The sequence below is a fragment of the Callithrix jacchus genome, chromosome 5, assembly GCF_049354715.1.
Source record: "Callithrix jacchus isolate 240 chromosome 5, calJac240_pri, whole genome shotgun sequence".
NCBI classification, from domain to species: Eukaryota; Metazoa; Chordata; class Mammalia; order Primates; family Cebidae; genus Callithrix; species Callithrix jacchus.
Window position 1 is genome coordinate 162,048,174 of NC_133506.1, and position 17,782 is coordinate 162,065,955.

The window sequence follows — 17,782 nt, forward strand, 5'->3', positions numbered from 1 at the left end:
GTGAGTCGTGTAATTTTTGTTGTCCATTCGTATAAAAGTTGGGTTCACGCTATATCGAGTCTGTTAGGTGTGCAATAGCATTATGTCTCAAAAACTGTACATACCTTAATTTAAAAAGACTTTATTGCTAAAGAATGCTAACATCTGAGCCTTTGGTGAGTTGCACTCTTTTTGCTGCTGGAGGTTCTTGGTGATGGCTGCTGACTAATCAGGGTGGTGGTTGCTGAAGGCCACAGTTACTGTGGCAATTTCTTAAAATAAGACGATGAAGTCAGCCGCATCAACTGACTTTTTCTTTCATGAAAGATTTGTGTGTGGCATGCAGTGCTGTTTGACAGCATTTTGCCCACAGCAGAACTTCGTTCAAAATAAAAGTCAATCTTAAATGCTGCCATCACTTTATCAGCAAGGTGTATGTAATAATCTAAATTTTAAGTCATTTAATCAACCTTCACAGCATCTTCATCAGGAGTAGTTTCTATCTCAAGAAATACCATTCTTTGCTCATTCATAAAAAGCAACTCCTCATCCATTGAAATTTGATCGTGAGATTACAATTCAGTCACATCTGCACACTCTGCTTCTAATTCTAGTTCTCTTGCTCTTTCCAAATCTGCAGTTACTTCTTCCACTGAAGCCTTGCGTCCATCAACATCATCCACGAGGGCTGGGATCAACCTCTTCCATGTCCCTGTCGATGTTGATATTTTTACCTCCTCCCATGAATCACAAGTGTTCTTGATGGCATCTAGAATGGTGAATCCCTTCTAGAAGGTTTTCAATTTAGTTTGCCCAGATCCATCAGGAGAATCATCATCTATAGCCTTAAAAATCTATTTCAGGGCCGGGCGCGGTGGCTCAAGCCTGTAATCCCAGCACTTTGGGAGGCCGAGGCGGGTAGATCATGAGGTCAAGAGATCAAGACCATCCCGGTCAACATGGTGAAACCCCGTCTCTACTAAAAATACAAAAATTAGCTGGGCATGGTGGCGCGTGCCTGTAATCCCAGCTACTCAGGAGGCTGAGGCAGGAGAATTGCCTGAACCCAGGAGGCGGAGGTTGCGGTGAGCCGAGATCGTGCCATTGCACTCCAGCCTGGGTAACAAGAGTGAAACTCTGTCTCAAAAAAAAAAAAAACTATTTCATAAATAATAAGATGTGAACATCAGATTTATTCCTTGGTCCGTGGGCTGCAGAATGGATACTGCATTAGCAGGCATGAAAACATTAATCTTCTTGCATATCTCCCAGGCATCTCAAACTTAGCATATCTGAGCTTGAACTTTTGATATTTTTCTTCCCAAACGTTGGTTCTTGGTTTTGATATTTGGCTTAGAAATACTGCCAAATATCTTAATAGGTATTAGAACCAAGGTTTGGGGAGAAAAATACCAAAAGTTTAAGTTTAGATATACTAACTCTGAGATGCCTGGGAAATATACAAGGAGATTAATGTTGTTTTCATGGGTGACTAGGTGCATTGTCAGTGAGCAGCAATATTTTGAGAAGGAGTCTTTTGTTCTGAGCAGGTCTTATTAGTGGGCTTAAAATATTCAGGAAACCATGATGTAAACAGAAGTTCTGTCATCTAGCCTTTGCTGTTCCATTTACAGAGCATACACTCAACTTAGCAAACTTTTTAAGGGCCCTAAGATTTTCAGAATGGCAAATGAGCATTGGCTTCCATTTAAAGTCACCATCTGCATTAGCCCCTAACAAAAATTAGCCTGTCCTTTGAAGTAGGTATTGACTTCTCCTCTCTAGCTATGAAAGTCCTAGATGGCATTTTCTTCCATTAAAAAATCCATTAGGCCAGGCACAGTGGCACACGCCTGTAATCCCTGCACTTTGGGAGGCCAAGGTATGCAGATCATCTGAGGTCAGGAGTTCAAGACCAGCCTGGCCAACATGGTGAAACCCTGTCTCTACTAAAAATACAAAAACTAGCTAGGCCTGATGGCAGGTGTGCCTGTAGTCCCAGCTACTAGGGAGGCTGAGGCAAGAGAATCACTTGAACCCGGGAGGCAGAGGTTGCAATGAGCCAGAATTGTGCCACTGCACTCCAGCCTGGGCAATACAGCAAGACTCTGTCTCAAAAAAAATCTGTTCTTTAGTGTAGACACCTTCATCAAGGATCTTCACTAGATCTGGACACCAGCACTTGCTACTTCACCTGGCGTGCTTGTGTTATGGAGCAGACCTCTCTCCTTAAACCTCATGAACCAACCTCTGCTCCTTCTAACTTTTCTTCTGCAGCTTCCTCATCTCTCTCAGCTTTCACAGAACTGAAGAGAGCTAGGGCCATGCTCTAGTTTAGGCTTTGGCTTAAGGGAATGTTTTGGCTAGTTTGATTTTCTATCCAGACCACTTGGACTTTCTCCGTAGCAGCAATACAGCCATTTTGCCGTCTTATCATTCATGTGCTCACTGGAGTAGCACTTTTAATTTCCCTTGAGAACTTTTCCTCTGCATTCACAACTCGGCTAACATGTGCAGGAGGCCTGCCTAGCTTCTGACTTCTCTTGGTTTTCAACACGCCTCCACACTGAGCTTAGTCATTTCTAGCTTTTGATTTAAAATGAGAGACATTCTGCACGTGTACCCCAGAACTTAAAGTATAATAATTTTTTTTTTTTTTGAGATGGAGTTTCGCTCTTGTGACCCAGGCTGGAGTGCAATGGCGCGATCTCGGCTCACCGCAACCTCCGCCTCCTGGGTTCAGGCAATTCTCCTGCCTCAGCCTCCCGAGCAGCTGGGACTACAGGCACGCGCCACCATGCCCAGCTGATTTTCTGTATTTTTAGTAGAGACGGGGTCTCACCATGTTGACCAGGATGGTCTCGATCTCTTGACGTCGTGATCCACCCACCTCGGCCTCCCAAAGTGCTGGGATTACAGGCGTGAGCCACTGCGCCCAGCCTAAAGTATAATAAGTTTGAAAAAGAAAAAAGCATAAATAAAATGAGAGACGTGTGATATTTCCTTTTACTTGAATGCTTAGGGGCCCCTGTAGAGTTATTAACCGGCCTAATTTCAATACTGTTGTGTCTCAGGCAATCAGGAGATCCAACAAGGAAAGAGAGACAGACGGGAACAGCCAGTCAGTAGAGCAGTTGGAACACACGCAACACATCGGTAAATACTGATTGAATACACAGTCATCTGTGGGCAGGGTTTGTGGCTTGCTCCGGCAATTACAACAGTAACAACAAAGATCACTGATCATAGATCACCAAATCAGATGTAATCATAATGAAAGTGTTTGAAATATTGCACGAATTACCAAAATGTGACACGATGACACAAAGTGAGCACGCGCTATTGGAAAAATGGCACCAATAGGCTCGCTCAACACGGGGTTGCCGCAAACTTACCATTTATAAAATCTTTGAAAATAGAAGGTCTGTGAGGTGCAGTGAAACAAGGCACGCCCATGCTTTTCTCTGCACTGACATCTGTTAGGCTGATCCGCCACCAGCTCTTACTGGGCGGCTACGGTAACGTCTTCAGTCATTTCTCCATTTCTTCTCTTGCCTTCTCAAATCTATTCACAACACAGCAGCCAGAGTAGTCATTTCTTTTTTTTTTTTTTTTTTCTTTTTTTTTTGAGACAGACTTTTGCTCTTGTTACCCAGGCTGGAGTGCAATGGCGCGATCTCGGCTCACTGCAACCTCCACCTCCTGGGTTCAGGCAATTCTCCTGCCTCAGCCTCCCTGGTATCTGGGATTACAGGCATGCACCACCGTGCCCGGCTAAGTTTTTGTATTTTTAGTAGAGACGGGGTTTCACCATGTTGACCAGGATGGTCTCGATCTCTTGACCTCGTGATCCACCCTCCTCGGCCTCCCAAAGTGCTGGGATTACAGGCTTGAGCCACCGCGCCCGGCCCATTTCTTTCTGAAAAATAAAAACCTTCTACAGGTTATCCCTGTGGCTTGAGTAAAGTGCAGACGCTGTGCCGTGGCCTGTGTGGTCCACTTCACCTGCCTAGCTCCTGCCCGTCTTGTCCACTTCATTATCTTTCTATTCAGTTCAGCGCAAACACACCAGACCTTTCAGGTTGCTGAATACGCTGTACGTCACTGCCTCAGCCTAGAACTTTATGTCATGTCTGGTTCCTTCTCATCCTTTTATCTTCAGTTCAAATATCATTTTCTTGGAAAGTCCGGACCTATCTATCACGCTGAGATTTTCCCCTCCCAGTCCCGTTATGCTCAATCACTTACCCTATCTCTACCACTATGTTCCCTCACAGGAATTGTTGGAATCTGTTATGCTACGCAGTTCTCTGTCAGCTTGCCTGTTAATTTCCATATCTGCTCATGGAGGTATATTTGCTTTATTCACAATACATGCCTAGAACCTAGTATAAGTGCTTGACATGCACTGGGTGCTCATTGGTTTAGAGGGTTTTTCCGATTGGGCTTTTTCAGAGAGAGGCTCTCCCCTGTGTCCCTCAGCCTGGAGTGCAGTGCCGTGATCATAATTCACTGCAGCCTCAAACTCCTGGCTCGGGTGATCTACCTGCTTCGGTCTCCCAAGTAGCTGGGACTACAGGCACGTGCTACCACACCCGGTGCTCACTGTTGAATAAGTGAAAGCTCCTTTCCTAATATGAGGTATTATCAATCCGTTGACATTTTTGCCACTGTAATAATGAAATCTCTATTTGTGGTTCTCTAATCATTAGTGAAGCTGAATATTTTGATTCCTATTTCTTCTATTAACTGCTTGTTCAAGTATTTTGCCAATTTTTTAGAGTTATTTTATTATTATCCTATAAATATTCTTTGTGAGATTAAGTCTTTATCCATTAAGTTTGAGGCAAATATTTTTTCCTATATTATTATTTACTTGAAACTTTATTCACTATATCTTCAATCATAGATTTTAAAATTTTTATGTACTTAAATCTATAGTCTCTATGGCTTCTGAGATTTGAATATATTGCTTAAAAAGGAGTTTCTACCCCCCAAGTATAAAAGTATAAAATCATTACTTTTTTGTGTGTGTTGATTGAATACAAATTGTCAAACTGTGTATCCTTTTGACATTCGTTTGAAAGAAATACTTTCATTCATAAAGTCCTAAATACTGAATTTTTATATAAATATGGGTCTACTTTAGATTCTCTATAGCATTCAATGAATCAATGTATAGATTGATTAAAATGCCAATAACACTTTGTTATTCTGACCAGCTTTAAAGTTTTTAGTCTTATATCTCAAAGTAATTTCAGTTTTGGTTTTAATTTTTTCCCCAATAGTCATTTTCAAAGATACTTTAAATGTTTTAATTAAAAAATTAGCCAGACCTGGTGGTACACACCTGTAGTCCCCCTACTTGGGAGGCTGAGGTGGGAGGATTGCTCATGCCCAGGAGGTCAAGGCTGCAGTGAACCATGGTCATGCCACTGTACTGTAGCCTGGGTCACAGAGCAAGGCACTGTCTTGCGGGGGGAGTGGGGAGAAGAAGAACAGAAAACAAACTTTTAAGTAAATAGACTTTATAATCTCATATTGCTTAATTTCTAATTTTACTACATTTTTCTCAGGGACTGTGGCTTTCTAGAATCTGGGGGTTTTTGGAGGTTACCGAGTGTCTTTGAGGCCTTGAACATGGACAACTTTGTGGTAGTTTTAGGGTTTTTAAAGTCAGTATTTATCAAGAATATGTTTTCATATATTGAGTACAACACTTTATGTTTATACAATCATGGTTAGCATTGTCATTCAAATCCTCTTTCCCTACAGTTTTTTGGTTCACTTGATCTGTTAATTTCTATGGAAAATTAATTAAATAAAAGGAAAATTTGGCAAATCCATTGTCTATATTACGGACTAACAGTTTTTGTCCTATGTATATCAAATCTATTTTGATAATGATTTATGACTCACATTTTCCTTTGGATTATATGTTTTATCTGCATAAAATATCCTTTATCCTGTTAAATGCTTTTCACCTTGAATTCAATTTGTCTCATACTCATATTGCTTCTTTTGTTAGCATTTATGGATATATTTTACATGCCTTTGTTTTCAACTCTTGATTTATAGATATCCCTTGTAATCAAATATAGCTGGATTTGTATGCAATCTAATAAGAAAATTTAGCCTGTACAGCTTTTTTATGAATGCTGACTTATTGGACATAATATTTTGCTTTTTTCTTACCTTTTTTTTTGAAAAATCCCACCTTCTTTTCTGCCTTTTATTGTAAAGACAGAAATTTATGATCAAATTTGTATTTGTTGTGTTATACCTACATGTTTTTGTACTATTTATCCTAATTTGTACATATAATTAGCACATAATTAAACACATAAGCACATTAATTTTTCTATCAATCTCTGTAATTGATATCCAACATTCACTCATGCAACAAAGGAAAAAACTTACTGTAGTTCCTATCACTGTCTTCCTCGTGCCTCTTCTAGTGCTAAAATCCTCCGTGATTTTAATTAGAGCCTGTTGATTCTTATTTAAACAGAAAACCAAGCATATATTCGACTACAAATGTCGCTGTTTCCTTTGTTCACAAACGGATCTGGTATCTATGCCTTCTTCTCTCTTGGATTTACTATTAGTCGGACTAGAGCTCATTTTTACGTAATTATTTTATTATGGCTCTTAGAGCTCACAGAGAAGTGATTAAGTTGGCTGTGCAGGTGACCTGTCTTCAGGATGGGGACCACATATTCCCCCAGGTATAGTATGTTTACCTGGATCGCTTTCTGGGCCCCAGGGCCTTCTTAGTGAATCTCATGCATCAAGAACTGGTTCTCAGGCTCTATTGTTGGGGGTAAAGGCTGGAGTTGGCTGCTCACTTTCCCTCCCGTCTTCCTCTGCTGCCCTTGTTGGAGTTACACTGTATTCGGCGTCTCTTCCCAAACACTATCCTAGATCTCTTACGTGGACTGTTAATCACTTAGTCTTCTGAGTTGGCAGCTACTGCTAAACCCCACCCCAGGCCCCAAGAGCTTAAATAATGTTCTATTAATGAGGACAAATGTTATAGTTTAAACGTGGGCAGTCTAACCCCAGCTCCCCTGCCCTCCCAAAAGGAGAACATGGATGGTACTACGTTCCAGTGATAAGAAAACCAAGTCAAACTATTTTGTAAGAAAGGAACTAGTCCACTTTTTTTTTTTTTTTGTGACGGAGTTTTGCTCTTGTTACCCAGGTTGGAGTGCAATGGCGCGATCTCGGCTCACCGCAACCTCCGCCTCCTGGGTTCAGGCAATTCTCCTGCCTCAACCTCCTGAGTAGCTGGGATTACAGGCACGTGCCACCATGCCCAGCTAATTTTTAGTAGAGAAGGGGTTTCACTATGTTGACCAGGATGGTCTCGATCTCCTGACCTCATGATCCACTTGCCTCGGCCTCCCAAAGTGCTGGGATTACAGGCTTGAGCCACCACGCCCAGCCCAACTTTTATTTTTTTTACCAATGATTAATTACATACAGAGAAAGATAAAAACTGGCCTGGCACTCACAGCTAGGCCTTGGTGTTCTACTGTTGAAAGTAACCAAGTCACATAATGTCAACATCCAAAGAGGTCACTGTCACTATAATAGCTCATAACAAAACCAAGTCCAATCTATAACATGTCTGAACACAGAAAAATACACGGACCTTGTATAAACTACAAAAGTGACCAAACATCCCAAAATTATGGCTAATATGAGTGACTGCTGCTTCTTTATCAATTCCAGCATGAGTCTCACTCTAGTCTTCCCTCTTTCTAGATAAGATTAAGATACCTCATCATAAGGCCAGGCGCGGTGGCTCACGCCTGTAATCCCAGCACTTTGGGAGGCCGAGGCGGGTGGATCACGAGGTCAAGAGATTGAGACCATCCTGGTCAACATGGTGAAACCCCGTCTCTACTAAAAATACAAACAATTAGCTGGGCATGGTGGTGCGTGCCTGTAACCCCAGCTACTCAGGAGGCTGAGGCAGGAGAATTGCCTGAAACCAGGAGGCGGAGGTTGTGGCGAGCCGAGATCACGCCATTGCACTCCAGCCTGGGTAACAAGAGGGAAACTCCGTCTCAAAAAAAAAAAAAGATACCTCATCATAAACCTACCCCTACTTCCTGATAACATCTAATCCAGAGCAAAGCTCGCTTTCTTAAACCTTATCCTAAATAAACTAAGTATTAGTCTGTTCTCATGCTGCTAATAAAGACATACCAGAGACTGGGTAATTTATAAAGAAAAAGAGATTTAATTGACTCACAGTTCTACATGACTGGGAAGGCCTCATAATCATGGTGGAAGGTGAAGCAGGAGCAAAGACACATCTTACATGGCGGCAAGCAAGAGAGTGTGTGCAGGGGCACTACCCTTTATAAAACCACCAGATCTCTTGAGACATATTCAGTATCACAATAACAGCAATGGGAAAGACTCACACCTATGATTCAATTACCTCCAACTAGGTCTGTCCCACAACACATGGGAATTATGGGAGCTACAATTCAAGATGAGATTTGGGTGGTGACACAGCCAAACCACATCAGCCTGACAGAGACGCAAACGGTATAAGTCCTTTCTTACATCTAAGACGGCCCATGGTTCCCCATGGTATGTCTAAGGAGTCTGGAATTCATTTTATAGGCAGCAGGAATAGGAGATAAACAAATCTGTTAGACCAGGAGAGCGACATGACCAAAGCTGTGCTTTAGAAAATGAAATGTAAAGGCTGGGCACGGTGGCTCAGGCCTGTAACCCCAGCACTGTGGGAGGCCGAGGCGGGTGGATCACGAGGTCAAGAGATCGAGACCATCCTGGTCAACAAGGTGAAACCCCGTCTCTACTAAAAATACAAAAAATTAGCTGGGCACGGTGGCGCGTGCCTGTAATCCCAGCTACTCAGGAGGCTGAGGGAGGAGAATTGCCTGAACCCAGGAGGCAGAGGTTGCGGTGAGCCGAGATCGCGCCATTGCACTCTAGCCTGGGTAACAAGAGCGAAACTCCGTCTCAAAAAAAAAAAAAAGAAAAGGAAACTTAACAAAACATGTAAGACAATGAAGTGACTGGTTGCAAAGATAGGAATGGAGTCATGGCAGTAGACCGGGGGTGGCAAGGAGCCACAGAAGACACAGGCCATGAGTCAAGTGGCATGTGATAGGACTGACATCAGGCCAGAGGCAGTGGGAGTGAAAACGAGGTAACATACACCAGGATATCTGCAGGGAGAATTGATCATGGGTAGAGATTTTAACATGGTGTTAACCATCAGCATAATTTTACATTCAATAGGTGGGAATTCCCTCTGACTAGATTTTCCATAAGCTGTTCAGTCTTATTCTGAACAAATTAGATATGAGACTTTTGTATCCGTAAGTTCACTTTATTAGCATAAGATAGAAAGTTATGAACAGGATGACTTTCTATTCACCTTACCTGGATTATAAAATTCGAGGTTGGATTTAAGGCTACCATATGGATAAGGGATCAACTGAGCCCTTAAGTGTCTTTCCGAAGCTCCCACGAAGGACATTAGAAGTTTTGTGAGCATATTGGAAGGCAAACTTGGTGCCTAAGTGTGCACATTCAGCAGACTTGCCTGGATTCTCAGCTCGAGGAGACTAAAATAGATGAAGATGTGCCCCATAGGAACTAATCACACTATTATTCAAATGGAAGTGAAACAGATGCATGGTTTCAATGGCAAAAATGAAGAAAACTTTCCAATATTACAATCGACAGGCTGAGCTCAAGGTGGCGCATGGTAGTTTAGAAACAGGAAGGCCCTATTTTGGAATGGGCTTGATTCCAAGAGCTTTTCCAACTGAGGTTTTTAGAACTGAGCCCCTTCTCCCCTAGAAACAATGTTGGAAATGGTACCTAGGAATAGAGTGCAGCCAGGAGAGGCCGCAAAAGCCCATCCACCCCACAGTAAGTTTAATTACGGTACTAATGCAGTGTCGGGCCTGGGAAGAGGAGGTCATTCGTATATGCTGATCACAGAGAAAGCAGACACATTTCCTCAGCTGCACTTTCGCCTATTCTAGCAAAATCTAGATCTTGATAGAAAGAAATAAAAGTCAACTGCCCGAGTCTTTCTCTCTGAGCTGCCTGTCCCACCCTCTCCAATAGTCCTCTCCGCAGGTAGCCTGTTTCTACAGTTCCTGGCACCCCCACCCCCTACACCCTACTCAGATATTCCTGACCTACGAAGTATGTATTTCACTTCTCAATCACCTATTTCCCTACCCCCAAAACTCCCAAGACCCAGATTTAGTTGCATCACGTACCGTCTCTGTGACTTGGAGAAATTTTAATTACCTAAGCCTCCACCTATAAAATGGGGATGCATCCCTAAAAGGGTGATATGAAAATTAAATGAATAGAAGCCTATATTGAATGTGCCAGATATTCAGGCTGCCATTCCACAGGTTCAAAATTACTCAGCAGGTGTTTTTCAAGCTTTTAAAATAATCTTTATTTTCTAAAAGTAAACTAAAAACACACAAGAAACAAAGAACAAAGTTATGCACAAGCACAAGCAGTTGTACAGTTTGACATGTCCTTCTAAGTCCTGTGCGTATACAGATTGATTCAATGTCCAATTATATAGGATTGAGATCATACTGTATGTATCATGCTTTTTCACATCATGAATATTTACCAATAGAAAATAACAACATATAAGTACTTTGATAACTAAGAATACACTACACAAACTCAATCTGTTTAAAAAAAAATGTAATCCCATCTTTCTTGGGACAAAAGTTTCATAGAAGACAAAAATGGCAACAGGCCTCTAGATAAAGGTATTGGTAGAGTTCCAATTAATATACAGCATTCCCTTAATGCTTAATTTAAAATGAAACATAAAGCCACAGAATATACTAAGTATAATGTTTCTAAGAAAATTATCAGCTCTACAACATTAAAATATTAGCAAGAAGGTATGTTTCTATTTAGTTACTTAAGATATTCCTGTAATACAACCAAGAGATGCACCCACCTCAATGGCTAGCATCAAAATGTAAATATGAATACATCTGTGCACATCTCTCCCTTTTCACTTCCTCTGCCCCTCTGCTGCCAACCTAATGAACAAGTCCTGACCTACACTGCTCAGAGGTGGTTTAACAATTCCATGTCCAACATGCATCTTTTTTATCAATTATAACCAAAAAAATGTTCATCTATAAAGCTTAAATATTGCAAAATAATTAACTTGATCCACGTCATATCCAGGCATTTACTGAAAATGCATATGTAGACTTTTAAGGTTAAAATCCAAGGCAGTCTTCTACATATGGAGATACTAACAAAAGCCCTTCCCGTCACCCTCTTCCACCATTCTAATGACTAAGAACCGAATGACATCCAACTCCAAAAGGCAGATTAACAAAGGTCACTCCCAGAAGACAGGACTTCCTAAAAACCAACAGAAGGACACTTGAAAAGGGATTATTTAACCACCTCTACTTTTAACAACCTTTTAGCATTAGGACTTGTTTATCCTTTAACAGACAGAAATATTAACTAAAATTCACATATAGAACAATGATTAGACAATCTGAACTAATCTAAGTCACAACCTGTCTCTGCATACTTGCTCCTCCCGCCAACCTGCCACTATCCAATGAACAGTCAGCATACTCTCCAAAACACCAAGCTCAATGACTCTATTCCCAATGCAACCACTCCTGTGAAATAACAAAAAAAGTACCTAATGGTTGTTACTTTAGTCTTCTACTTTTAACACGTTGTGTATTTTTAAACATCTCAAAGGACCAGCTGTTTCAGTTTTTCGGGGCCGGGCGCGGTGGCTCACGCCTGTAATCCCAGCACTTTGGGAGGCCGAAGTGGGTGGATCACGAGGTCAAGAGATCGAGACCATCCCGGTCAACATGGTGAAACCCTGTCTCTACTAAAAATACAAAAAATTAGCTGGGCATGGTGGCGCGTGCCTGTAATCCCAGCTACTCAGGAGGCTGAGGCAGGAGAATTGCCTGAACCCAGGAGGCGGAGGTTGCGGTGAGTTGAGATCGCGCCATTGCACTCCAGCCTGGGTAACAAGAGCGAAACTCTGTCTCAAAAAAGAAATAAATAAATAAAATAAAAAATAATACAGATTTTGTATCTGTAGAGACCAGATATAAAATAAGAACCCATTTGTGCAGTACGTACACAATACATAAAGTACAGTGAAGTTAAATGCCATGTACATGTCATGCAGGGCAATGGATAAGCTGACATTTCCTAGTATGTACTAGCAAAGCAAAACACCTTTTGCAACTTCTTCCCTCCCACCTCCCTCAACCCGACAAACAAGTAGAGAGTTTGTTCACAGAGGTGGTTTAATGATTCCACTTCCAAAGATAGTTATTTCCCATTCATTTTTAAAAGCTATTTACAAAAAGTATTATTCTATTAGTTCCACTTTTAAATATACCAAGCACTTCTAAGTATACAGAAAGAGTAGATATTTCGTATAAGAACTATCCAATATGCACACAGCACTGTTGAATAAAATCGCACACACGTGACATTGATTAGAATCTCAGGTGGATTCTAAATATGACCTTGAACCATTCCCTCCTTCCTTCCTTCCTTCTGCCTTCAATGCAGTTGTTAAGTATAGACATGTATCATGCTTAGAGACGTTTGAACAAATTCATCCTATAATGGTTTTTAAAAAATGGTTTATCAACTGTTTTTTCACATGTTCCATTTAATTGAAAAGGCCACCCAAAGGTATCATAAATGAATTGTTATAAGTAATAAATTCTTATGGAGACTAAAAAGAACCTCAAAACTTAGACCAAGGCTAACTGCTGATTCCTACCCTCTGTTTTCAGGCTCGAGAATCCTAGAACTAATTCCAAATTGTAAAATTGGAGTCTGTCCCCAGCCAGAGTAGCAGACTTAATGTACCATTAATCTGTTCTCCTCTCAGCTGCTCATTGAAACAGTCACAGTCATTCGATTTTTAAGGAAAAGACAGTACTGCAAAAGTACAATCCAGAGGTCTTTCCATAAAAACCATCCTGTGTGCTCCATCTGCATGTGCAATCTGCTTGTGTATTTCCAGCCAGCTTGCACGGGCAGATTAATGCGTACAATTAGAAAGCAACCTCACAGGCATTCGATAAACTGCCTTCATTATTACACTCAGGAGAGTCCCTTTGGATGTCAATAAAAGCCTAGTTTTCTGCCTGTTAGCTAAATAATTGACAACACTAAAAATAATCAGAAGCAAATGAATGAAGTCAGGACAGGGTGTTAAGAAAGAGCACATTAAGATTCTCATGGTGGTGCCCCAGGTTGCTATCATGAGCTTTTTCTCCAGCAACTTGGATTTACAGTCTGCTCAAGTCCATGGTTGCCCTTCTCTACCAAAAAAAAAAAAAATAATAATAATAATGAAAATAGGCCGGGCGCGGTGGCTCACACCTGTAATCCCAGCACTTTGGGAGGCCGAGGCGGGTGGATCACGAGTCAAGAGATCGAGACCATCCTGGTCAACATGGTGAAACCCCGTCTCTACTAAAAATACAAAAACTTAGCTGGGCATGGTGGTGCGCGCCTGTAATCCCAGCTACTCAGGAGGCTGAGGCAGGAGAATTGCCTGAACCCAGGAGGCGGAGGTTGCAGTGAGTCGAGATTGCGCCATTGCACTCCAGCCTGGGTAACAAGAGCGAAACTCCGTCTCAAAAAAAAAAAAAAATAAAAATAATAATAATAATAATATCATTCCTGGTCTGCTATGAGTATCAGACATTGCAGCACAGTGAACCTAGCCAAGTATTGACTGGCTTGAACGAATTTCTTATGTATGTTTCTATTTTGTATTCCTTCATTGACAGTTTCAGGAGAATCTAATTTGGGAGGTGGGGGTAGGCAGTCTGGTTGGTCTGGCAAAACCTCTGTGCTGTTAAAAATCCAGAGGGCTGGCTGGGCGCGGTGGCTCACGCCTGTAATCCCAGGACTTTGGGAGGCCGAGGCAGGTGGATCATCTGACGTCAGGAGTTCGAGACTTCAGGAGTTTGAGACCACGCCAATGTGGTGAAACCCCACCTCCACTAAAAATACAAAAATTAGCCGTGTGTGGTGGCAGGCACCTGTAATCCCAGCTACTCAGGAAGCTGAGGCAGAAGAATCACTCGAACCCAGGAGGCAGAGGTTGCTGTGAGCCAAGATCGTGCCTTTGCACTCCAGCCTAGGCAACAGACTGAGACTCAATCTCAAAAAAAAAAAAAAAAAAAATCCAAAGAGCTTTCCTAGACATTTTTCCCACCATAAACTGATTATAAGAAGGTATGATAAAGACTTGTCACAGCCAGGCGTGGTGGCTCACGCCTGTAATCCAAGCACTTTGGAGGCCAAGGCGGGCGGATCACCTGAGGTCGGGAGTTCAAGTCCAGCCTGACCAACATGGTGAAACCCCATCTTAAAAAAAAAAAAAAAGACAAAAAAAAAAGACTTGTCATATACAGGATCCATCTTTTCTAAATCTCTTTTATATTTCTAACTAAATAATGCCTGCTCATTTCATGAGCTATTGGTCTTTTAATTTCAAAAGTAATTCAAAACATAATACTCTTTCAAAAAAGAACCTCACACATATACCTCTTCTCGTGTTTCTCAATAGGCTTTAAAAATCAATTTGAGATACTTCTCATTTTTAGCCAAGCTCCCTTTTTCCTGGTTAACTGGGACTTTTACAATAAGCAGAAGAAAGAGCAAGAATGAAATGTGCGTGTAATTGAATTCAGCTCCACTGATAGTAGGCCGGGTGGCTGAGGGCAAACTTTTTTTCTTTACAAAAAAAGGGTGACTGATCTTCTGTATTTAGTAAAACACAAACTCAAGAAGCTGGAACTATAAAAGAAAGGAGGTTGGGTGCACAACTTCCAATATCTATTAAAACTTCAAGAGTCTCTTACCCTTCACTTTGCCATATTTAGAGCTCTCCAGAGAAGGAACCCATTCAACTATCCAGTTCTGTACCCCAGGCCCCTCACTGCTAAGTAGGACTTCCGTCTTCCGATGTAAAACGAGTATGCCATAGGACATACTAGTCTCACAGGACAATGACATTTGTTCTCCTTTGACTCTAGGCTACTAAAGCCCCCAGCCCAGCCCCTAATCGCTCTCAATTCTTCAGGCTGAGCCTAAAAATAAATTCTCATTCATTCTCTACCCATGAAAGGGGAGACAATGATACATTCACATCCTTCATCTAGTGCCTCCCTCCCACCATATTTCTCTGCAAGACAGACAGTTTCTGCTGGTGCTTTGCTCCATAGCTTCCTACCAGATCCTCATTCCCATGCCTGCCTGAGAAGAAGAGTGGGGAGAGACAGGCTCCAGATTCTGCGATGGAAATGAGAGTGATGCTCCTTTCAGCTAAGGAGGATGACATCACTTATCAACACTTCCATCCCACCCCATCCCATCTCCCATCTATTTTCTGGCCTGGGTAGCAGAGGCATAGCACCTAACTTGCTAAGGAACAAAGCAGAGGGTTGAGAAACTTCTCTTCCATTCCTGCCTCTGAATCTTAAGGCAAGAAGGAGCTAAGCTGTTTATGATAGAGGCAAGATCATTCTAATGGCATGAGAAATCAGAGAACATTGTGCTTAGAGGAGGAATATGTTGGAGGGTGTCACAAATATGCTCGCCCCAGTATCTGAATGATCTTAAATTCTGCAAACAAGGGACAAGAGTGAAGCAAGAGAAAACAAGGCAGTGAGTGAACATTTCATATGAAAGTGGAGGGCCCATTACCGGTTCTGGTGGGACCAGAAATCCGTGTTCAGCCTCCATAAAATAAAAGTTGTATGATCCCATTCAATAAGGGCCTCTGTAAGAAGGATCATTTCAAGTGCCTATAATAGGCACTTTTGTGTCATTTACATATTTTATTTAATTCTTGCAAATGGCATATGAGAAAGATATTATCTCTATTTAAGAAAAAAACCACTGACATTCAAAGAGTTTTAGTGGGAGCTAAGACTTTGAACCCAGATCTGCTTGGTTCTATTTCTACCACATTTAGAATTACTGTAGAACCAGAAAGAAAATTCTTTGGTTTTGTTTTTTAATCAGTGTGCAGGTAACTGGGCCACCAGGAGTTAGGACATGAACTTACCCTTAAAGCCTACATAACAAAGTGGATGCATTATAAAGCATGTAACAGGTGCCCTACATCTACTGGCTGCTGTTGTTCACAAATCATACTGCAAATTACCTTGATGTATGACCATCAGTTGAGAGTTTTGCCAATAACTACTAAATGATTTCTTAGTTCTTGTCTAGAAAAAAATACAAGTAGGTAGTAGTCCTCAGTCCATTAGATAAACCCCTGGTCAGTTTAGATTCTGCTCAGGCACTTCAGTGCATATACCCCAATCCTTGTATTGTTATCTTGGAAGTCAACATAAGCAGAAGTACCTTGGATCGCCAAAGGATCGAGTCTTCCAAGTTATTTATAACGGGGAATTTCTCAAATGTAGTGTTATTTCTCAAATGTTGCGAGTAGACATGTCGCCCACCTTAGATTCTCACTTACATGGTGACAAGAGTTCTATTCCATAATTAATATAACAGCCAATGATCCAGTACCAGATGTTTTTACAAGTTACCACCACCTGAATTTAAAACCTGTATGAACAATCTGCCTATAAAGGTACAAAGTTCTGAAAACATCAACTTACTATTGCTTATGTTCTCTAAATGCTTCTCTTCTACGGTTCTCTTCAAGCCTTCTTTTCTCCTCCAGTCTATTGCTCTGAAATAGCAAATATCAAAACAAAACTTATTAAAGATGCTTTAAAATTACCCAAGGCCCAACTCCCAAGGTTCGAGTGGCTTTGATAGTCTCATACAGTATCCTGCTAGAGGCTCCAAATGGTACTCCTGGTCAGACCCACGGGTACTGCGCCCTCAGCCAGGAGCTCCAAGTCCTTTCCATAGCTCCCCTCTCCCAACTTGACAGGTATAATCACAAAGCCAGTATTTCCCACTTTTATTCTTTAGTTCCAACAATAGCAACATCTACTTTTTAAGCAGTGCTTTCAAAATGTTTTCATGAAAACATGAAATTTCCATACCAAGCATGTTAAATTAAAATGATAATAAATGGTTAAATAGCTCATGCAAAATTTATATATACACCCAAATTCTACTAAAGTATTCGGGAAGAGATTTTCAATAAGACAACCCAACTCCCTTCTGACTTAGAATCAGATACTTAAAGCCGTTGAGGGACTGAACAGCACATGTCGTTTAAAAAAACCCATCCACTTGAATAGAAAGTAGTTCTTTTTTTTAATTAGCTGTGTGGAGAGCCTAGAGATAAAGGGCTTCGTATTTGATATTACTGTCACCATGGCACTGGCATATTTTAATCCAATTTAAATAACCCAGGAACATTTGCTTTTTGCTCACCATGACACACTGTCATTTTTTAACTTGCTATGACCTATGAAAAACAAGTAAAATTCCTAGACAACAAAATTTGATGGGGAGTTGAAACACGTTCTACAACCCAGGAGGATCATGAAGCTTTAAGTGAATCCAAGAGAGACAGTAAGCAGCTGGGTTTGCTTTAATAAAAAATGAATTTGCCCAGAAGAGGACCTGTGAAAGGGGAATAATGGAAATCATCACTTTCAAGCCCAAGTATAAGTCTGGTTCTATCTTTCAAACAAAGGAAAACAGTGCTTGTATTCTTCATTTCCACGAAAGTCTTCATTCACTTGCAGCTAATTACTAGTCCCATTTTGAAAGGCAAAATGAATGATGATTT

General features: G+C 41.2%; 1 protein-coding gene across 4 annotated transcripts in view; it reads right to left on the reverse strand.

Moving 5' to 3' along the window:
* Positions 1-17,782, reverse strand: part of EPSTI1 (epithelial stromal interaction 1) — a 103,448-nt gene that overhangs the window by 46,814 nt on the left and 38,852 nt on the right. For all 4 annotated transcript variants that reach the window (XR_013536451.1, XM_008998199.6, XM_017973072.5 and 1 more), the window contains exon 6: positions 16,689-16,762. Coding sequence is in view for 3 of the 4 variants with exons in the window: in XM_008998199.6 (XP_008996447.4) it covers positions 16,689-16,762 (74 nt within the window). In the remaining variant the exon portion in view is untranslated. The remainder of the gene's footprint in view (positions 1-16,688; positions 16,763-17,782) is intronic.